This window comes from Monodelphis domestica, chromosome 1, assembly GCF_027887165.1.
Source record: "Monodelphis domestica isolate mMonDom1 chromosome 1, mMonDom1.pri, whole genome shotgun sequence".
NCBI lineage: Eukaryota > Metazoa > Chordata > Mammalia > Didelphimorphia > Didelphidae > Monodelphis > Monodelphis domestica.
Genome location: NC_077227.1, coordinates 442,189,765 through 442,212,949, shown reverse-complemented (window position 1 = coordinate 442,212,949; position 23,185 = coordinate 442,189,765). Strand labels below are relative to the sequence as shown.

Here is a 23,185-nt window from a genome sequence, read left to right as displayed (position 1 = left end):
TCTTCTGCCTTGGAACCAATACACAGTATTGACGGAAGGTAAGGGTTTAAAAAAATACATTAAAAAGAAAAAAACAATGCACTAGGCATTGGAGACAATTTCATGGAGCTTCCATTCTTCCAAGTCTTGCAGGATCTAGGTCCTAGCTCCATTATTTAGTCCCAATTTGGAGTTTCCACAATGGTCTGCCAGAACCCACATCAACTAAATCTGCTTAGATCTTTGTCTATTGTATCTTTCACAGATCAAGAACTTATTGTTTTCACCTCTCTAAGGCCTAGAACTTATCAGCTCATAGATCCTCAGATGCCTGAGGCTAGGCTGTTGCCCACTTATATGTTCCTCCTCATGTGGCTAGATCTAGTCTCTAGAATCTACTAAAGCTACCCCTCATCTAGTTTATCCAGCAGAACCTCAGTTCTAATAGTATGGGGTTTTATTCTCATATATTTGTTTTTTTTTTCCTTTTATATCATAACTTTAAGAGGTGATACATGGCTGATGGATGGCTTTGTCATAGCTAGGTGCCCACAGACCCTCCAAGATACATTCTGGTCATCTTCCTGCCTTGGTGCCATATATAGACCTATCTCTCCTCCTGCTTTCGCCATCTTGCTTTGGAAACAGTCATCAAGTCAACATTACCATTCCTAAAAGAATTTTTAATCAATTTTCTATAACTCCATTCACCATCTTGGTGATTTCCTAGTCCAAAACACTTCTTGCTACTACTCCCTCATAGGGGCCTGCACCCTTCATCAGAATGCGAGTGCTTTGAGGGCATCTATTGCCGTGCTTTTTATATTAATATCTCAACAGCTAAGAATAGAACTAGGCCGGGGGCAGCTGGGTAGCTCAGTGGATTGAGAGCCAGACCTAGAGATGGGAGGTCCTAGGTTCAAATCTGGCCTCAGACACATCCCAGCTGTGTGACCCTGGGCAAGTCACTTGACTCCCATTGCCTAGCCCTTACCACTCTTCTGCCTTGGAGCCAATACACAGTATTGACTCCAAGACGGGAGGTAAAGGTTTAAAAAAAAAAAAGAACTAGGCCTATAGTAAGCATTTAGTAAATGTTTTTTCATGCATCCAGTCATTAATGAAGAGAAAGAACATCATATAAAACTGTTGAGGGAATTTTTGGTTCTCATTGGATATGTTAGCAGAGAGTAAGCTCTGGTATTTACTACCAAACACTTTGAATACCAGACGTGATGAACCAGAGGTTTGTTAACCTGTCTGAGGAATGGCCTATGTAGGTTTTGAGGGGGCTCATTATTGGGCCACAAAAACTCTGGAAGAGAATGTATTTAAGCCCTGAGATACTGCAATGGGCCTTGATGGAGGAAGAGCTCATATTGATGTAATCACAGATCTGTAAAGTAAAAACACCTACTGGATTATGACATTAGCTGATTTGCCTTATGCTCGAGTGGGTCAACCCCAGAGTAGTACAGGACAAAAGAAGTTTCTCCACATCCCTAAATAAGTAGCAAAAAAGTCCATGCCGACATACTCGCCCATGTAGCCTTTGGAGGTGGAGTGGAAGGACGCGAGCTCCACGTTGTTCGAGTACTCTGGTCCCATCTCATAGAGAACCTTCTTGAAGGAATGGAATTGGCAGTCCTTGGCATAAACATTGTCCTGGTACACCTGAGCAAGCAACCATGGGGAAAGAAAGCAAGTCATGTATGAATTCATACAGACTGAAATGAGCACGACAGTCAGTTTATACAACATCATAACTCTAAAGATAACTTCTGAAAGGTCTAAGAACTCTGGTCCATCCGAAGTCTAACCACAATTCCAAAGGCCCCATGATGACACGTGCTACCACACCGACAAGCCATGTGACCAGGGACAAAGCAGATAGCCTCAGGCTACAGACTAAGACAGACATTTTTTTTTTGGACACAGCCAACTTGGGAATTTGTTTTGCTTAGTTATGCATATTTATTATAAGGGTTTTGCTTTTCTTTCTCTTTCAAAGGGAGAGAAAAGGAGAAGATGAAAGAGAAGATAGATGTTTGTTAATTGGGAAAAAAAAAAGAAAAAAATCTGAAGGAAGAAGCGCCAGAGGAGCTGAAAGGGACTTCAGAGACCATCTAGTCCAACTCCTTTATTTTACAGATAAGGAAACCGAGTCCAGGGAAGTTAAGGGGCTTGCTCAAGGCCACAGAGGTAGCAACATGGCACCATTGTGGTAGGAGCTTGGTAGGATAGTATTCCTGAGGCAGAACTGCCGAGTAGCCAAGTAGGAGAACATCAAAACAGACTGATGATGCCCACTTAACATTCATCCTCAGTCCTGAAGGTGTCACAATCCAAGTGCCATAAAGATACAACTTAAGTAGATACAGATGTGAGTAAACAAATCTAACATTTACAGAAGAACCACAAAGACTTTCTATAGCAAGCAGCAAAGCTTAGCTAACAAAAGTACTTCTAAGGCTTACACTGAGTAGGACCAGAAAAAACCTGAGGGAAGGGAAGGAGGAACAGAAATGTCTTTTTTTTAGATTGAGGAGTTTGGGGCACGCACTGATAAAACCATAGAAGCCAAGATTTCTTTACCACTTTCTCAAACAAGTTTCTAAGCGGTGATATGGTATCCTGAAAAGATACTTGGACTTTATAGTAAGAAGATCTGAATTCTAATTCTACCTGTGACGATTACAAACTGTGTGACCAGAAACAAACTACTTGACTTTTGAGCCAGAAATCCTTTTTGGGTTATACACATAACCACAGGGTTATGGTTGTGAGGATAGGATTTTTACTGAGAACCATAAAAGTGTTGTAGATACGAGAGTCTACTGAGTCTCAGTTTCCCTATCTGTGAAACAGGGATAAGAATTTCTGCCCTCTCTCTATCAAAAGGCTGTCATAATAGTGACACAAAATAATGGATGCAAAATACTCTGAAAGATGGAAAGTACTATACACATATGAGGCATTCCCATGTGTTTCTGCACCAGGACCAGTCTGAAACATAGCTCGACTGAGAGAAGAAACTGTCCAAGCTTCCTTACCTCATCAGCCAAGAGAAAGAGTTTTTCTTCCCAAGCAAAGTGAATCACTTCTTCAATGCACTTTCTGCTCTGGACCTGACCTGGAAGGACCCCACCCAGCAAAAGAAAACAAAACCGAAAGTCAATTTTAATTTGTTTAAATTGGCTCCAGGCCCAGATTTCCATCCAGGTTCACTACAGTCTTCCAGTTATCACAATGTCCAGAGTTTCTCCTTTTTTCTTTAGTCACTAACATGCGAGTCAGTGTGATCTGCTTTGGAAAATAAGTCTTCCCCCCAAAGATGTCCCCTTTCTTAAACTGCTGAGGAACCCAGCTCCCCCAGTACGCAGAGATGAGAAAATTACTAGTTAATTATCATACACTTTTGTGCAAACAGCAGGATGGGTAAAAATCAAGGAAAATGAATAAATGAATTCAGTTATCTTCTGGTCAGGCCTTACTGAGTCATAGAAATTCCCTGAGACTCAGGCAACCAAACTCATGATCAACCAAAATCAAACACAAACCAACTCATGATCAGGAACAAGTTATTATCGCCCCCTGATCACTGTTCAGGCATCCACCTAGGAGGCTCAGGTGTCAAGTCCTTATTCACCTGCTAAGGTGCCTAGAGCATTAGCACAGGGGAATGCTCCAGTTCTTCAAAGTGGTGCTAAGAAGTCACAGAGGTTTTATTGTTTGCCTTTCAAGATTAGTACCTTAGATCTAGGTTTTGTATTAATTATAGCTTTTTAATGCCTGAAAAATCCAAGTTTTCCACAACTTATCAGTACTTATTTGGGAATAATGCAAGTTGCATGGTTTGTTAGGAAGACTCAAAGCCCCGTTTGGCCTATAACAGAAAGGAGAGAATAGTTTCTGAGGCTTGCTTAAGGCCATATAAAGGCTTTTTTTTTTTTCAGATCTGACTTAGCCACAGGTTGTTTTTTTATAAAGCTGTGCAAACATATGGCCAGCATCCTTCCTCCTGACAACTGAACTTAATTTTAAATGCAAACCAAGTAAATATCCCATTTCTTCATCTAACTTCTATTTGTCTCAGTTTCCTCAAGTGTAAAATAGATAATATCACCTACCTCCCAGTGTTGTAAAGAACAAATATCTGTTAAGTGCCTGGCACATGGTCAGAGCTATGTAAATATTAGCTGTTATTATTATTACTCTCAGAATCTCTTTACAAACTCAAGTGAGTCTTTTTTTTTTTCCCCTTTTAACTAGTTATGGATAAAGAAAGTATTTTTCCCCAAGCAACTTGTTTAAAATCAACTGCATCAGAGCTTTATGTGGGAGCAAAGAAGTGGAAACTAAGTGAGTGTCCATCAAGAGGGGGATGGTTTAATAAACTGTGGTACATGAATTGTATGGGATTAGAGCAACATAGAAAGACCAATATGAACTGATCGTAGGAGAAAGAGAATAATGAAACAAACTCACAAAAAAAAAAACAATCTGCAAACACAACTTTATTTACTTATTTTTTAAACCCTTACCTTCCATCTTGGAATCAATACTGTGTATTGGTTCCAAGGCAGAAGAGTGGTAAGGGCTAGGCAATGGGGGTTAAGTGACTTGCCCAGGGTCACACAGCTAGGAAGTGCCTAAGGCCAAATTTGAGCCTAGGACCTCCCATCTCTAGGTCTGGCTCTTAATCCACTGAGCCACCCAGCTGCCCCCCAAACACAACTTTAGAAAGTTAAAATAGCTGTGTAGCCATTACCACTCTTCTGCTTTGGAACCAATACACTGAATTGATTCCAAGGCAAAAAGTAAAGGTCTAAAAAGTTCATTCATTTGTTGTTTTCCAAATGGCATTTCTTTTTAAAAAAAATATCATTTTTTTAAAAGCAAAAACCTTTTGTTTGGACAGAAGTCATTTCCTGGTAAGTCTTCCTCTCACCCATACACACAGAAATGGACACTCATAATACTGAGAGAAAAGGAAAGTTAAACAAAACCCACCAACATAGTAACCACATTAGATAGGTTATGCAACATCTGCACCTACAGTCCTCCACCTCTGAGTAGAGTGAAATCACCTGGCATTGCTTATTCAGATCTCAAAACATACTGTAGGCTCTGGGTCAAGGAGGGGACACATACCTCCTTGAACACAGGCTCATATAAAACCAAGTAAGAATTTGAAAATACTGAGCTGCAGATTAGATTTTGTCTCAGTAGATAAATTTCAGCTTAAACTGCCTCCAAGCAATTAACTCTATAGAGGCAGGTAGGAGATTGTTCTCTAAACCCTAGGCTTGCCCTGAAAAGCATCTTGCAGTGGCTTATGGGGCACCCAGCAGCCTCATCAAAAACAAGTATCCTCTTGCTGCCTCCAGCATGTACTGTCTGTCTGACCCTGGAGAATCTGATGAATTTTAAGTCTCAACTAAAATCCCACCTTCTACTGGAAGCCTTCCTTATGCCCTCTTAATTCTAATGCCTTCCCTCTGTTATATATTTCTGAGATATCTTATATGTAGCTTGTATGTTATATATATTTATTTATATGTTGGGTTTCCCCTTCCCCAGACTGTAAGCTCCTTGAGGACAGAGACTATCTTTTTGTCTCTTTTTATATCCCCTGGGTTTAGCACAGTAGGCACTTAACATACATTAAGGCAGTCAGATGGCTCAGTGGGTAGAGCACTGGGCTTGGAATCATGAAGGCTCATCTTCCCGAGTTAAATCCAACTTCACTGTACTGGGAGAAGCTTAGTGCCAGGGCAAAGGGGTATGGGTGAATTAAGTAATGGAAAAGCCTTCTTCTGGAAAACTTTGCTACCTCCAAATGGAGCAATGGACACGCCCATTTAACTTTCTGTCCATGCCTGCTGGGCCTTGGTGATTCTACCTCCTACCCCTCCATTAGCTCCTCTATTTTGTACACCTCCATGAATCCAAAGACCCTCATTTGCCTCTCCCCCCACCCCTACCCCTTCAAAGAGCATTAAAATGTTTAACCTCACCCAGCACTGAGAATGGGCTGAATGCTTGCTCCATTATGGCCATGTGAAGTAAAGCTATGCTTTGATTAAGGTGAAAATGGCAGTTCTTGGGGTTATTTCTTCAACAGCATGTACCTGTGGGGTTCCCAGGATTGATGATGCAGAGGACTTTGGGGTTACAGTACTCCTTGGCTTCAGTCACTGCCCGTCGGAGCTCGTTTACATCCAGAGCCCAGCAATTTTCTTCATCCAGGTAATAGTTTACCTGGATGGCATCCAACTCTGAAATGACTGCTGAGTACAGGGGATACTGGGGGATGGGGATCAGCACTCCAGTCCGGGATTTTCCTCCACCAGATACCAGAATCTTTAGGATTGTCTACAAGAAGAAAGTGAGTGGGAAGTTGAATTAGGCTTTTTTTATCCCTCAACTATTCTTGGTTACCTTTCACAAACTCAGGCCAACCAACCAAATGGGTGGTTTTGTTCCGGTTGTGAAAGAAGCATCTAATACTCCCACACAATGCCAAGCTGTATCAGCTCACAGGTTATTAGAGGTAAAAGGGTCTTTGGAAATCATCTTATTCCACCCCATTCAAGGAAACCCCTAGGGCCTGGGCTGACCTTTTACTCTCAGAAATCATGAAAAGGCAAATGAAAAAAGCCTTGGCTTTGGAGCAAAAGTGGCATACTCAATGTCCAAGGAAGGAAAAACTTCCCAGGAGTAACAACAGCATTTATAAAGCGCTTTAAGTATTACGAAATACTTGATCTGTGTTACTGCATTATGATTCTCCCGACATAGAGGAAGGGTGACTTGCCAGTCACTAAGGGTCTCAGATAGGATTTGAAGTTGTCTTCCTGGCTCCATCCACTGTACCCCCTTACCTGCCTCTATTAGGAAGGAGCCAAAGTCTGCCCTCCTGGTCTGGATTGCGAGCTCTGCTAGGGGATAGGTTGGCCCAGATAGCTTTTTAGGTCCCTTCTAACTGTGGTTCTGGAAGCCACGACCCAGATTCACATGCCATCCTTGCTGTTTGCCCCCTTTAGGACTCTGAATAAATTACTTCAGCTTTCTGGCCCCCTCTAGACAATTAGAAGGGAGGGTATACAGCAGGATACTCTCTACAGTTCCTTCCTTTTTAAAAGCCTACGCTCTTAGAAAGGAAGCCCCCCCAAACCAAACAGCCCACCGCGATCCCGCGCTAATCCAGCAGAGGGAGCGGTAACCTCAGTTTTCCAAGTTAGAGAACAGTAAGGGCACAGTGGGTGGAAGACACATGCTGAAACCATGTGGGAGAAAAATTCCTAATTCAGGGTCTTCTGGGGGGTAGATAATTCATTCATTTAACAAGCTAAAACCTCATTCCTGGTGGGAACAATCGCCCACTCCATACACAGGCCTGTGTTCTCTTTTGTTCCTTCCCACATTGGCTGTTTTACTGGAACTTTTAAAAATTAACCATGAAAATCTAGCCGAGGGTCACACATGACACCAAGTGACTGCAGAAGCCACCTACTCAAAATGTCATCTGGAAGGAAACAGGCACAGAGCTCAAATAAAACGGGTCTAACCAGCAGAGAATCAGGACTCACGGATTCTGTCCCTGCCTTGGCACTCAACTCATTCTGTCCTCACAGAAGTGACCTCACCCCTCTGGTTATCAGTTTAATCAGCTGTCTGATAAGAAAACAATATTGCCAGGCCTCCTCTAAAGATAGGGAGGTTTCTCCCTCCAAATGCAGCATTCCTGCCCTCCTCCCCCATCTGACAAAAGGGCAAGAGAGGAAGGAAACCTTCTGGGAAAGGGCTAGTTTCCATTGCTAGATGCTAAGGGCAGGGACAGCTCCCTCCCTGGGAGAAGTCCCCAGGAATCCTGGAATCTAGATATCGCCCAATGAGTAATTCACTCCTCACAGTAAAGTAGAAAGGAAGGAAGGAAACAAGCATTTATTAAGCAACAGACACAGATCAAATATTACCTCATTTGATTCTTTCAATAATCCTGGGAGGTAGGTACTATTATTATCCCCATTTTACAGCTGAGAAATGGAGTCAGATAGAAGTTACATGACTTGCCCAGGGTCACACAGCTAGAAAGCATTTGAGGTTAAATTGAACTGAGTTCTCCCTGACTCCAGGAAGGCTCTGTGAACTATGCTCCCAACGACATGATGAAAACGAGACAGGCTTGAACCTTCATCCAAAAAGCAAAGGGGTTCTATCCTTAGTGGGGGGGTTCTAGACTTCAAGAGTATTTTGTTGATATTTGTTTTTATAATTTTTTAAAAAATATCCCAAATTTGGGAATGATAATGTATGTCCCGTTTACCTCTTAGGATAAAAAGGTAATAGAATTGCTCTGTATTATTTCCTTTCTTTTTTAAAAATTCTTACCTTCTGTCTTAGAATCAATATCAATTTAAGGCAGAAGAGCAGTAAAGGCTAGGCAACTGGAGTTAAGTGACTTATCTGGGGAAATATAGCTAGGAAGTGTCTGAGGCCAGATTTGAACCCAGGATGTCACAAATCCAGGCCTGGAGTTCTCTCTACTGTGCAACCCTACTGTCCCCCACATATTGTTTTCCAATCTATTGAACACTATATTTTAACAAATAAAACTTGGATGAGGGTTTTCAAGCATCCTTGAGTTTACTTGAGCCTGGGAATCACTGGGAGTCTGATGATGAGCCTTTAATGAGGGCAGAGGCTAAGGAGTGGGTTCTACCCGGCCCCCTGCCCTGTCCCCTCAAGGCAAAGCTGTGTTTTTGGAAGAGCTGCCTCCCTGGAATTCCAAAGGCAGAGACTAGAGGAGAGAGTACTCTTCCTTTGTTTTCACTTGACACCTATAGAGGCATCAGCACCACCACCAAGGGGAGGCACCAGGACCAAGAGCCTAGACCTGGAAGGTTCTTTGAAGGCTAGGTCTTGCTCTCTCATTTAATAGAGGACAAAATGCAGGCACAAAGAGACAGACTGGGTCACTTGCCCGGGTCCCACGGCTCAGAAGTGTCTAGCAGGGGACTTTTGTATTCTTATCCTTAGCGCCCAGCACAGTACCTGGACTCAGGAGGCTCTCCATAAAGACTTGGACTGGACAGTCTCTTCCAGCTATTCCATCTCTACTATTCTGTGGCCTGCAGTTCTATTCCCTCCCCTGGAGGCTAGTTCTGGTATAGAGACTGGTATATAGAGAGCCTGGTATAGAGAGCCAGGCCTGGAGTCAAGAGTTCCTAGGTTCAAATCTAGCTTTGGACACTTCCTAGCTATGTAACCCAATTGCCTAGCCTTTCTGACTCTTCGCCTTTAAGAATCAATATTTAGTATTGAGTCTAAGATGGAAGGTAAGGGCTTAAAAAAAAGTTACATGTAGGTAACAGTTTATGTTCTAGAACTGAACATAGGAACTAAAGCAGGTAAAATTCTGACTAGGACAACTAATAGGGTATCACATGTTTTTACTTATTGTCTAAGTAATAATTATTCAAATTTCTGTAGTGCTTTAAAGCCTGCATATAGGGGCAGATAGGTGGCACAGAGGATATGGTGCAGAGCAAGGAGTCAAGGGGACCTGAGTTCAAATACAGCCTCAGAAACTTACTAAATATATGACCCTAGGCAAGCCACTTAACCCTGTTGACCTTAGTTTCCTTGTTTATGAAATGAGCTGGAGAAGGAAATAGCAAACCACCCCAGTATCTTTGCCAAGAAAACACCAAAAAGGATCACAAAGAGTTGGATCTGACTGAAACAATTAAAAAACTAAGATCTATACAATGCAAATAAGTATATCCCACACTAGTACCTCCTTAACCAATTTTCTTATTTATAAAATGAGGGAGTTGGACTAGAAAGCCTCTGAGCCCTATGAGAAGATTTGATATTTACAATTCTGTGAGGTAGCTATGGTTATTACTCCTGTTTCACAGAGAAGGAAACTGAGGCCTAAAGAAGTTAATTAAGGGTGTTACCCTGGTTACACATCCAGTTAAGTGTCTAAGGGAGGCTTTGATGCCAGGCCATCCTAACTCTGAGGTCAGCCCTCTTTATCACCGTAATTTGATGTCTTTTCAAGAGCTATGGAGTCTCTGAACTCTGCGTTCTCATTGGCCAGGCTGCTGGGGCAGGTTGCTAGGGTGATGGATCCTTTCTTTTCTCTCTTTCAGCCTTCCTGCTCCCTCTCCCTCCTCCCTACACCCAGATCGGACAACGGAGGCCAGCACCTACAGTAATGCCATCGCTCGCTCCAGTTGTCAGGTAAATGTTGTCTGGATCCGCAGGCACACCTCCGTCTCTCCTCTCGATGTAGGCGGCCACATCCTCTCGGATGCAGTTGACACCCTGGCTTGCGCTGTAAGCCCCTGCAAGACAGCAACCAAGCATTAGGCAAAAGCACACCCACTGCCCTGAAAACAAGGCAGAGCTGGTCCATGACCAGCTGGGTCTGGGTGGGTGAGTGGGAAAAGCAAAGGTTTGGAACAAAGCCAGCGAGTCCGTGTTCTCATCTTGACCCTTCTCTCCCAACTGGCTGGCTGGCCTCAGGTAAATCTGTAGACCTTAGTTTTTTCACCTTAAAATGTGATACCTATCCTATTTGGCTTCTTGGATAAAAAGACAATATAAATTGACCTGTGTTGTTTTCTTTTCTTTCCTTTTTAAAAAACCCTTACCTTTGCCTTAGAATCGATATCAGTTCCAAGAAGAAGAGCGGTAAGGGCAAAGCATTGGGGGTTAAGTGACTTGCCCAGGGTTACATAGTTAGGAAGTATCTAAGGCCACATTTGAACCCAGGCAGGACCTCCTCTTTTCAGATCTGACTCTTGCCCCCCTGTATTGGTTTCTAATCAACTGAACAAGACTTTATTTAGCATCTTTCAGGTGTTAGGCATGGAGATACAAAGACAAACGAAATAGTCTGTACCATCAAGGAGTTTACATTGGTCTGGGGGTGGGGATGGGAGGAGTGGGGGATCTTTAATTCCAGCATATGACCTGGGTTTTTATTTGGCCTAGTCCCAAGGAGTTGGAATGGCACAGTACAGAATCTGCAAATTCAGATGTAGTAAACTGAAGCCAGTATAGGCACTAGAGAAGCAGCCTGCAAAAAGGGTTTTAAATCTGTCCTCTGACACTTAGTGACTGTGTGCCTGTGAGAAAGTCACTTAACTTCAAAGGCACCAAGTCATCCTCTAAGACTATAAATTGGAGAACATTTGCAGATCTTCACTGGGAGAGGGATTTCCACAACAAGGAAATCACAGATTGAGCACAAAGTCCTTTTTGGTGGTAGTTACCCCATGGATATTAGTCCCATCACCCCAAGGCCTTATTTTAAGCCTTCTCCTATTTCTATGACCCTCAGGGTCTAGAACAGTGCCTGGAACCTAGTAAGTGGGCAGTGGAGACTCCAATCAGTTGGATCAGTTCTGTTTATTAGCTCTGGGAGAGCAACAAAGCTTGCTTCTAACCTTTGTTCTAAAGGGCTTACTTGCCCTTAGATAGCTGCTCATGTTAGGAGTTTCTATGGTATTAAAAGATAGTATTCATGTGGCCTAGTGTTTTACTCTATCACATAATAAGTAATATATTATATTACTTTATCAGCCTGATAGAGTCGAGGCAGACCAGCAGAAGGAATAGAGAGCTGGCCTTGGAGCCAGGAGGACCTTGATCCAAAGCCCTCCTTCGACACATACAAGCCGTCTTACTGTGGGCAAATCACTCAACACCCCCCAACCGCCCAGCTGAGTGAGTTAGTCTAAGAAACTCAGTAATATGCTAACTGGGAGCATCTCACCACAGCAGAGAAATCACCAGGCCAGGCCCTGTCTCTTACCCTGTTAGCATTGTCACACCCCCTCTTTCTAGGGGGCTTAAGGTTTAGGAAGAGCTTTCCTCACGGCTCTCTGAAGTAGGCTGCAGATGTGCTGTGATCTCTATTTTATAAATGGGGAAGAACAAAGGCCCAGAGAGAGGGGAGAGACTATCATCTGTAAAGCCCCTTCCAGTTCCATTTTATTTTATTTTTTAATTCTTACCTTCTGTCAGAGTGGCAAGGGTTAGGCAGTTGGTGTTAAGTGACTTGCCCAGAGTCACCCAGCTAGGAAGTATCTGAGGCCAGGTCCTCCTGACTCTGGGCCTGGGACCAATCCATTTGTGCTACCTAGTGGTCCTGCCAGTACTTTCTCTCTCTTTTTCCCCCCCCCCCCTAAAGTGGCAACTTGAAATAAAGATGAGAAGGCTAAGACTGGAATCCTTAAGAGGCCTAGGTTCATTTCCTGCCTCTGACACTTATTAGCTATGTAAGCAAGAGCAAGTCATTTACTATTGCTGAGAATCGGTTTCCTCATTTCAAAAATGGGGATGGTATCACAGTGAGTGCTGACCTACTGACAAGCCAGTTGTGCATGTCAAAAGAAATAACTAGGAAATCACTATATGTACCCCAAAGCCTTATATAAGTCAGTTATTATTACACCATGCTGGCCACTCAGGTTGTCTCGCTTTACGTCTTAAACTACAGATTCTGATCCAAAGACCTACTGAAGCTCAAATACCAGAATGACCTGTTCTTCAAACAAAAAAAGGAAAAAGTACTTACTGGAGATAAATGATAAACCTGGGCTTTGTAAACACATCCTTTACCCAACTGAGAAAAGTCACAAGCCTGGCTCGATCAGCACGAGGTGCCTGGTACAGGGATGAAGGTCTAACTTTAGCTGGGGACATTAAAAACTTTCCCATTTGCCTCTATCAAAGAGTCTCCAGGCTGATAAACCCAAGTTAAGCAGGTACTAGGAAAATAGGATAGAAGGGCTAAAAGGGACTCTCAGAGATCAGCTAGCCCAAACCTTCTCCTTTTGTAAGAGAGGAAATTAAGAACCAGAAAGAAGTGGCTTGCCCATTGCCACAGATCACCCCACAGTAACTAGAAAAACTAGAACAGGGGCCAGGTCAGCCTGCCTTTTATTCTCTTTTGGCTCTGTTCCTGACTTTCTGGTATTCTAAATCATGTCACTTACTGCTGTCTCATGGAAGAACTTCCCTCAGCACCTGGGACCTCCTCCCTGCAACCACTCCTATGGCCCACGGCAAGGCCAGTCCTCCATTCTCCACTAACGAGTTCCTCCAGGAGCCTCCATTTCATGAAGGGACCCAGACTAGCCAGCTTTTGTTTATCTGTTCCTGACTTTATGGACTTCAAGGCCATGCATCTGGTACCTTCATTCCCCTCCCCCCTTTTTAGGTCCTTTCTGAATGTGGTCTTTTTCATTAGAATGTAAACTCCTTCAGGGCAGGGATTCTTTTTTTGGTATGTGCATTTAATGCTCATTTCTTTCCTCTCTCCCTCCTTCCTTCTTTCTTTCCTTCCTCCCTTCCTTTCTTCCTTCCTCCCTCCCTACCTTCTAGCTTCCTCTCTTCCTTCTACCTTCCTTCCTTCTTACCTTTCATCTTCCTTCCTCCCTCCTTCCAAGTCCTCTGATCTCAAACCCAGTGGTCTGATACCTCCTATTGCTTCCTTCCTTCCTTTATGTTTTACTGATCATTGGAGGCAAATGAGCTGTGATGCCATAACTAAAAATCTGTGGCCAGAAGGCTAAGTTCATCTACAGGTAGAGTCCCTCCCACCCATTACCCCATCCACCAGGCCCCTCTAGCCTAGTGGTACATAGCTATAAAAAGCCACTTCAAAAACTGGAGTTGCAGCTGCCAAGCAACATCACTTTATTCCAACCAATGTAGCTCAGAGCAACAAACAATTCAACCTGGACTCTTTTATTTTTAAATTATTAATATTATTTTAAACCCTTACCTTCCGTCTTAAAATCAATACTAAGTGTTAGTTCCAAGGCAGAAGAGTAGTAAGGGCCAAGCAACTGGAATTAAGTGACGTGCCCAGGGTCATACAGCTAGGAAGTGTCTGAAGCAGATCTGATCAACCTGGACTCTTGTAACAGTCTCTTACAGTCTCCCCACCTCTCCTCTCTCTCCTCTAATCTGTCAGAATAATCTTTTGTATGTATTATGTCATTCTTCTACTCCAAACCCTACAACAGCACCAGATTGCCTACGGTTCAAACTCCTTATTAGCCCGGCATTCGAGGCCCATGACAAATGTGGCAATACCCTAGCCTTATTTCCTGAGTCTTACTGCCCATCACACTGCAGACATACTAGACTTTTCTCTTTCCTTCTTGGCCTTTGCTCTCACTATGTTTCCATACCTCTCTTTCTGACTCTGAGGGCATTTACATTCATCACCTACAAGTATGCATTCCAGTGTCTTCTCTGAACTCTCTATTAACATGATCCCCTTAGCACCCTCCACAGGGGCTGCTCTTTCCACAGCCCCCACCTGATGTTTGCTGAATGAGGGTGCAGCATGATTGAGTAGGCGGGTTGTGGTCAGAAGACCCTAGCTCATGGGCAGCTTCTGTCACTGACCACTGAGGGGCGCTCGGGCCAGCCGTGACCCTCTTTGGGTTCTTGAGATTCTCCTCGGTAAAGTAAGGAAGGGCAGAGGAGTGGCTCACTACATTCTATAATTAAAGACAAGTGTCTGTTTCTCTTGTAAGAAAACCTGACGTGGTATAAGACATGCTGTGACAGATGGAGGAGTAGGCAGAAAGGAGTACAGATGTGTTCTTATTTGGGAAAAATGTCTCTGTACAGATCCCCCACTCTACAGATCGAGAACACACATCTGCAGGGAAGAAAAAACAAACAAACGTCTTGTAAGTCATGGCCGAGGGAGCCCCTAGAAGCACCCCTGGAGTTCCACAGGGACTCTCAAAGGAGTTCTGAGCGCAGAGCAACCTGGCCTTCACCAAGTTCCTTTGGAGTCGGGGCTGCCTGTGGGAGACTGAAGAAAGAGAAGGCACAGTTTTTCCACGACCCAGGGCCTCTTGGTCCCCTGCCTGGAGGCTGGATCAGCACACAATGCAGGAGGGGTAGGAATAGAAGTGAATGAGAGGAAACATAAGGACTCAGCTAAGACGGAGAACTTAAAAGATAAGGCCCAGCTAGTCTGAGGGTCAGAGGGCAAAGAAGCTACTAATTTATATGCATTTGTTACTGTCATAAATAGATTTGAATTTATGGCAGCAGAGTAAAATATTATGATCTGTTGTATCTTTTTTATTTTTAACCCTTACCTTCTGTCTTGGAGTCAATACTGTGTATTGGTTCCAAGGCAGAAGAGTGGTTAAGGGTGTAGGCAATGGGGATTAAGTGACTTGTCCAGGGTCACACAGTTAGGAAGTGTCTGAGGCCAAATTAATCTGAACCTAGGACCTCCTGTCTCTAGGTCTGGCTCTCAATCCACTGAGCCACGCAGCTGCCTCCTGACCTGTTGTATCTTAAAAATATTTGTTCTTTCCTAGATCAGACACATGATCTTTGGGTCACTTTGGGTACTTTTCCATCTTTTAGACAGTGATAAATTGAATTGTGAGAATCTACTACAGGTTTACAGCTGTAACTTCAAAGGAGAAATATTTTGAATCTAAAGAGGAAGAACAATTATACTCAAAGTGAATTGAGATGCTTTTGTCAAGCCAATTTTGTGTTAAAAAATATTTTCCTGTCGTGAATCTAATATCAACATCATTTCCAACTAACTGTGCCCAAAAAGATGCAATAAAATTTGTATGTTTTCACATACACACACACAAAAACTACTAATAAAAGGCAATGAGAAGAATGAAAAGGGGGAAAGGCTTTTTAGACAGCAAGAAAGCTCTGTTTTCCTGAATGTCCTAGTTGATATCATGCATATGGAGGAACAATTGGATTCTGAGTGCCATTTCCCTGCTGCTTCTACTTTAATGTTCAAAAAAAAAAACAAGTCAGCTGGAGAACACTTGGCAAGAGGGGATAGGGCAGACTTTGGTTTCAGACAGGGTCTTCCATTTAAGAGGAGCCCCTCTGAGCAGGCCAGGGCAAAAAGAAGACAACAAGTTCCCAAGACCTCAGAGGCTGCACATCAGCTTCAAAGGGGGAAGCTGGCTGGTTATTTACTTCTTTCCCAGTAGGGAAAGGGGAAAGAGAATATCATTTTTACCCCAACAGCTCAAGGGGCCCAGATTCCTGGCCCCCTACTTGTAGTACATAGAATTCCCAGGCCCTCCTGCAGACTGGCTTTCTCAATAAGGATGCAGCAGAAAGCAGGTCAAGAGTAGCCCTAGGGTGGGAAGAACTTCAAACTCAGTGAAATGGAAAATTTAAGTGGGGATCAAGACAAACTCAGTCCTAAAAAAGAAAACAGAAAAAAAAGGCCAAAAGGAGATCTGTGTGTATATGTGTGTATAAAGTCACTAGAACTAATTCCTGAGGTGAAGGAATGATTAGTAAAGCCAAGTAATGTAAACTGCTTCTGTTTACTCTCCTATTCCCAAGGCTAACAGCTAAATGACTTCAGTCTCTGTAGGGCCACTAACAAATGAAAGCTGTTTACAGAACCTGCCCAGGTGTAAAATGAAAGCTTCATGAAACAAACACTTTTGTCTGTAGACTGCCCTTATCAACCTAAGAAAGTCTCTACTTAAAACAATTATCTCTGAATACAGAAAATTAACCTGAGCATAGCCAAGACTGTAGTAACCCACTTTCTTCCTCTGGGACCATTACCCAGAATTTGTTATTTTAGTCAAGAGCATGCACAATTTACCCTACACCCTTTTGTTCCACCCCCCCCCCCCCAGCATGATACATACAAGTAAGTCCTCCCCACTCTCCAACTCAGGCACATCTCATTTAAGGGCTCACCTAGGCTGTTCCCCCCACAGGCCTTTAAGATTCGCCTGGCTCGGTTCTTGGCATCTTCTGGGAAGCTGGGACTGTCCAACAGGTTTGGGTATGTGCAAAGAGCCACCACCTAAAAGGGAAGAAAAGTGCATGGGTCTCCTTCCCAGAACCTCAATCCTGGCATTTGACTTTTACTTCTTAAGTCCCAAGAGACAAACTAGAAGAATGATTCTCTGAAAATCTCTCTGTCTCGTGTGGGAGAGATTAGGAATTGATCAACACCTCACACCCTACACCAAGATAAATTCAAAATGGGTGAAAGACTTAAACATAAAGAAGGAAACCATAAGTAAATTGGGTAAACACAGAATAGTATACATGTCAGACCTTTGGGAAGGGAAAGACTTTAAAACCAAGCAAGACATAGAGAGAATCACAAAATGTAAAATAAACAATTTCAACTACATCAAATTAAAAGGCTTTTGTACAAACAAAAGCAATGTAACTAAAATCAGAAGGAAAACAACAAGTTGGGAAAAAATCTTCATAAAAACCTCTGACAAAGGTTTAATTACTCAAATTTATAAAGAGCTAAATCAGTTGTACAAAAAATCAAGCCATTCCCCAATTGATAAGTGGGCAAGGGACATGGATAGGCAGTTCTCAGATAAAGAAATCAAAACTATTAATAAGCACATGAAGAAGTGCTCTACATCTCTTATAATCAGAGAGATGCAAATCAAAACAACTCTGAGGTATCACCTCACACCTAGCAGATTGGCTAACATGACAGTTATGGAAAGTAATGAATGCTGGAGGGGATGTGGCAAAGTAGGGACACTAATTCATTGCTGGTGGAGTTGTGAACTGATCCAGCCATTCTGGAGGGCAATTTGGAACTATGCCCAAAGGGCGATAAAAGAATGTCTACCCTTTGATCCAGCCATAGCACTGCTGGGTTTGTACCCCAAAGAGATAATGGACAAAAAGACTTGTACAAAAATATTCATAGCTGCGCTCTTTGTGGTGGCCAAAAATTGGAAAACGAGGGGATGCCCTTCAATTGGGGAATGGCTGAACAAACTGTGGTATATGTTGGTGATGGAATACTATTGTGCTCAAAGGAATAATAAAGTGGAGGATTTCCATGTGAACTGGAACAACCTCCAGGAAGTGATGCAGAGCGAGAGGAGCAGAACCAGGAGAACATTGTACACAGAGACAAACACACTGTGGTATCATCGAACGTAATGGACTTCTCCATTAGTGGTGGTGTAATGTCCCTGCACAATCTGCAGGGATCAAGGAGAAAAAAAAACACTATCCAAAAGCAGAGGACAAACTGAGGGAATAGAAACACCGAGGAAAAGCAACTGCCTGACTATAATGGCTGAGGGGACATGACAGAGGAAAGACTCGGAGCGAACACTCTGATGCAAATACTAACAACATGGCAATGGGTTCAAGTCAAGAACACATATGATACCAGTGGAATCACACGTCGGCCACGGGGGGTGGGAGGGAGGAAAAGAAAATGATCTTTGTCTTTAATGAAAAATGCATGGAAATGATCAAATAAAATACTATAAAATTAAAAAAAAAAAAGAAAATCTCTCTGTCTCTCTCTCTGTCTCTCTCTCTCTCTGTCTCTCTCTCTCTCTCTCTCTCTCACACACACACACACACACACACACACACACCATTTCTATAGCATCATAAGATTAACAGATTTTCCTCACAATTCTGAAATAGGTAGTGCAGGAATTATCTTTGTTTTTAGAGATGAGGAAATAGGCTTGGAGCAGTTGATTAAGTGATCTGCCAACAACTGCATGGCTAAATAAGACTCAAAGCCAGGATTTGAACTCATGCCTCCTGACCTCAAGTTCTACATTCACTTTTTAATACATCTCATGCTTTTGTCAGAGAAAGAAATGGAGAGAAGAGAAATGCAGAAAGCCTTTGAGTTCCATGGCACTGTCTGAACATCCTAAGTCTTGGGCAGAGTAGGTATTAAAAGGGAAGCTGAGAAATATGGTTTGATCTTTTAGTTCCTTCTATTAGTAGAAGCTGGAAAACTACTCATGGAGTTTCCTGTGGAGAGACAGGGAAGGCAAAAAAGATTTAGGAGTTCTTAACCTTTTCTTGTGTAATGGATCCTTTGGATAATCTAGTGAAGTCTATGGACCCCTTCTCAGCATAATGCTTTAAATGCATAAAATACACAGGGTTTTAAAGGAAACCAACTGTATTGAAACAGTTAAATATTTACATTTTTTTAAAACAACAGCAAAAAAAAAAAAAGAGAGAGGGACCTCACAGTTAAGAGCCCTTGGTTGAGCTAGGAGCTCAAACCATACATTTTGATGGAGCATGAAACCAAAAGCCTGATGGGCATTCAACAAAGAAGCCAAAGAAGGCATTGGATGGAGGTGGACCAAAGCTAATTAATATGGGGTAGTCAGAGAGGACATGCCCTATCTACCTTCATAATCTCGGGCCCCTCTTCCTATTATCTTGCTCACTCTCACTCTCCTCCAAACCAAAGCTTTCCAATTTGGAAGAGGCATAGTCAGAAGGAATAGCATTTAGCAATAATTTGCTGGATAAAAAAAAAAGCTAAAATAATACCAGTCTCTGTTCTAAAGCTTTCCATGCTCCTGGGCACACTGGCTATATGTGCAGAAATGTTTGTTCTAAAGAAGAACCATTTCAAATCCCCTCAAGTTAAGTTCCAGTACACTTAAAAAAAAAAAGTCCATTTGACTTTTTTCCACCCTTTACTTCTCATCCTCACCCTCTCCCCACCCCCTTTACTTTGTCTGTTTCTTCTGAGAAATCTTATTTAATGATTTGCCATGCCCTGGGACTCGGATCAGGGACTATTGTGATTTCAGCAACTTGCCCCAGCCATTGCAAGGCCAGAACCTAGTTTGAAAAGGTCAGTAGAACAGTTTGCTAAGGTATGTGGGGTTGGTGGGTGGAGAAGAGGGTGTAGAGAGAAAAGTTTCTCTGTCCCTCGGTGTCTTTTCACTTCTGGACCACTCCTTACTCACTCCCACTGGAGATGTAGCAAGAGTGGGTCACATTTGATTGGGATCTTTAGGATCCAGCTTCCTTTTCTTAGGATAAGAAAACTATTTCCTTTTGTAACACGTCTCCCCTATGTGATGATGCAGACAAAGGGCTAGACTTGAATCAGGAAACCCAGCTTCACATGATAGTTTGAACACTTCCCGGGTGACCCTGAGTGAGTTGTTTAGCCTTAGTGACCATTTCTTTCCAACAGGGACAAGGACATTCGAGTAGTTCATCTCACAGGGTTGCAGGGCAAAGCATTTTGTAAACTTTCAAGCGCTAGAGAAATATAAGTTCTTTATTACTATAATTATTATGATTACAATTAGTTCATGCCTCAGCTAGCCACTCACCTACCAGCCCAGCGAGAATATAAACAGTGGTTGCCCAGTGAGGAGGAAAAGAACAGTGAAGTCACTTGTTCTCAATGCCAGGACTCCCTCTGTGGGGGAAGCCAGGCAGGCTGCAGGGGGAAAAGGGCATGTGGGGGCAGGTCAGTTTTCTATACTTGTTTACAATGCTGTCTTGGTCTCATGAGCTGCCCATAAAAAAAAAAAATTGTGACTAGGCCGTTATTTTACACAAAAATAGGTCTTAGGCCATCTTTCTATTGGTTATTTTATGGGGCAAGATGAAAAAGATTCAGTGAGGACGGATGGCTCTCTGGGGACAGCTCCAGATCCTGCTCAGACCAGGTGAGTTCACAAATAACCTCTCCCAGCAGAATACAGCAGGATCCCTTAGAGAGAATGTTTAAAATAAAGCACTCCTCATCCCTGCTTACTGCCTCTAGGCCATTTCTTCTTCATTCAGCCCACGTGGTGCTGCAGAAGACCTGCATGGCTGTTTGAAGAGCTACAAAGAGACCAAGTCTAACTCCCACCTCCTCTAGGACGCTCTCTCTACATGCCCCCAGATCTCCTTTCCTTCCAGGACTCATTTTCTGGTCCCCTCTTCTCCCATGACCTGGGTAGTACTGACCATGGACTCTGAGGCACACACCTGAAGCCTACAAGCATGTTCCCTACCACTGGTACCGCCACACCAAGGGAAACAGAGTGGTAGGTGGGAAGAGTGCTGCATTCAGATGGAGAAGACCTGGGATCAAATCTTGCCTGCTACTTGTCATGCGTGTGACCTTCAACAAGTCACCCAACCTCTACTGGGACTGCAAAATGAGGGGATGATCTCACATGCCCTTTCATATCCCTTCCAGCTCTAATCTTTGATCCTAAGTCTCCTTCAATCGTAAACCAATCAAGCCTCCAAAGCATCAGATTTATTTCTTCCATGAAGTCTTATCCAGGGCCGTTGGAAGATTATTCTAATTTCAGAAGTGGAGTTCAGCAATGTGAGGTGAGTCCTTGCTTCAAAAGGTCAGCAGAACTGTCAGCTAACATGGGGCTTGGTGGTGAAAAAGGAGGAGATGGAAGATAAAGAGCAAGAGGACAAAGCTGGAATTGGAAGGATACTCCTGTTGGGCAGATGATGCAAGCAAGTTCAAAACCACAACCATCACAGCATTTGGTGCCTCCTTTTTCCCACGAAGAACTAAGTTGAGTGGTCATGGATTACGGCATGTAGAGGCTATTTGTTTTTTTCATAAGCCTACTCCAAACCCTCATCCCACCCCCTGAAAATTAAATAATACTGTTTTTCTCTTATCCCAACAGAAATAGCTTGTTCCTGAATCCTTACCTGCCGGAGGAAGGTAATTGGTTGCTGACCCATTGCGTGGGCATCACCAATATTGGCTTTTATGACTTCAGTGAAAGGCTTTTTGATGCCCTAAGGAGAAAACATAATGTAGCAAGTGGTTACTGGTAAGGCAGAGGGAAAAAACAATGACTCTAGAGTCAGAGGTCCTGGGTTCAAATCCTACCCAAATTTTAATATCTGTGATCTTTGGCAAAATACTTAAATCTCCCTAAGCCTCAACTTCCTTATCTATAAAAAGGAGAGACTGGCTTAGGTGACTTCTGAAGTTCCTTCTAACTCTACTTTCCAACCTAGAATTAATACTATGTATTGGTCCTAAGGCAGAAGAGTGATAAAGGGGTAGGTAAGGATGGGGGGAGAGGGGGAGTTATACAGCCAGGAAGTGTCTGAGGGCAGATTTGATCCTGGGACTTCCTGGCTCTCAATCCACTGAGCCACCTACCAGTAGGACCCAGATTTTAAAGAAAAATCAGAGTTCCTAATTCTTTCAAAGTTGTTTGTCTTTACCACATTGTTGTCATTATATAAACCATTCTCCTAGCTCAGTTCACTCTACCCTGCATCTATTCATATAAGTCTTCCTATCTTTCTCTAAAACTAACTCCTTCATTTGTTATAGCCCAATGATTTCCATTATATTTATATGCCATAAACTTGTTCAGTCATTCCTCAACTGATAGGAACCTAGGACTCAGATTTAGAAAGGCAAATGATGAATGCCATTTTCACAGGAGATCCATATTCCTTACAGGCTGCAGTAATAGCTTTGTGGGAGACATAATCACTTCTCAGAGCACCCAGAAGCACCCAAGATACACATGGTTTGAAAGTTCCTGAGGTTTTGGGGTCTCCCCAGAGAACTACTCTCACTGAGAAGAAGAGAAAGGAGAGGACACAGAGAACAGAGAAGGATCAGGTCACACAGGCCCTCTGGAGACATGTACTCTGATTAAAAATCTCTATCAATGAAGGCAGCTTCATCTTTGCCTGCTGAGCAGATAGCTGGGATTCTTCAGACAGCTCCCTTCTCCCAGGAAGGGAGACTCAGAGAGAGAACACCAAGAATGGAAGATTCTGTTCCTAATCTTGCAAAAGGAAAGTGGTTGCAATCCTCCATTGCTATGAAAGAGTAGTTATGGTGGGGTAGGGGCTGTGGAAGGAGGGAGGGAGTGTGTTTGGGCAGAAATACCAAAATGAAGACTCAGAAAGGGGAAAGGAAAAAAAATGTTTAAGCTTAGGATTCTAGCTCAAGTATGTTCTACCAATGGAAGTAAGCAACCACATACTATAAGAGTTGCTTGGGGCATTGGGAAATTAAGCTCTTTGCTTAGGGTCACACAAGCTGCATATATCAAAAGCAGGATGGAAACCTAGGTCAACTATTAACTCTAACAAACCGCCTCTTTATCAAACATGTGCATGCCATCATTAATTCTGTGTAGAGAGCACTACTTTCAACAATGGGGAAAAATAGGTTAGATAAAGCACAGTCCCTTATCTTCTAAGGAGATAAGACAACATAGATAAAGGCAGTATGATAAGGTGGGAAAAGTACTGTCCTTGGAAGTCAAAAGAACTAAGGGTTTAAATTTCAAGGCAGCTACTTACTACCAAGATGATTTTGAGCAAGTCACATGTTCGCTAGGTCTTCCTCAGTTTTCCC

The 23,185-nt window shown here is 42.9% G+C and overlaps 1 protein-coding gene across 4 annotated transcripts in view; it reads right to left on the bottom strand.

Annotated features, from left to right (window-relative positions):
• The window catches only part of GPT2 (glutamic--pyruvic transaminase 2), a 61,665-nt gene that overhangs the window by 18,213 nt on the left and 20,267 nt on the right, over positions 1-23,185 (bottom strand). For all 4 annotated transcript variants that reach the window (XM_007474821.3, XM_056812253.1, XM_056812254.1 and 1 more), the window contains exons 3-8: positions 21,502-21,591; positions 16,747-16,855; positions 10,207-10,340; positions 6,114-6,357; positions 3,033-3,112; positions 1,517-1,653 (exon numbers count right to left, since the gene is read on the bottom strand). In XM_007474821.3, coding sequence (XP_007474883.1) covers positions 1,517-1,653; positions 3,033-3,112; positions 6,114-6,357; positions 10,207-10,340; positions 16,747-16,855; positions 21,502-21,591 — 794 coding nt within the window. The remainder of the gene's footprint in view (positions 1-1,516; positions 1,654-3,032; positions 3,113-6,113; positions 6,358-10,206; positions 10,341-16,746; positions 16,856-21,501; positions 21,592-23,185) is intronic.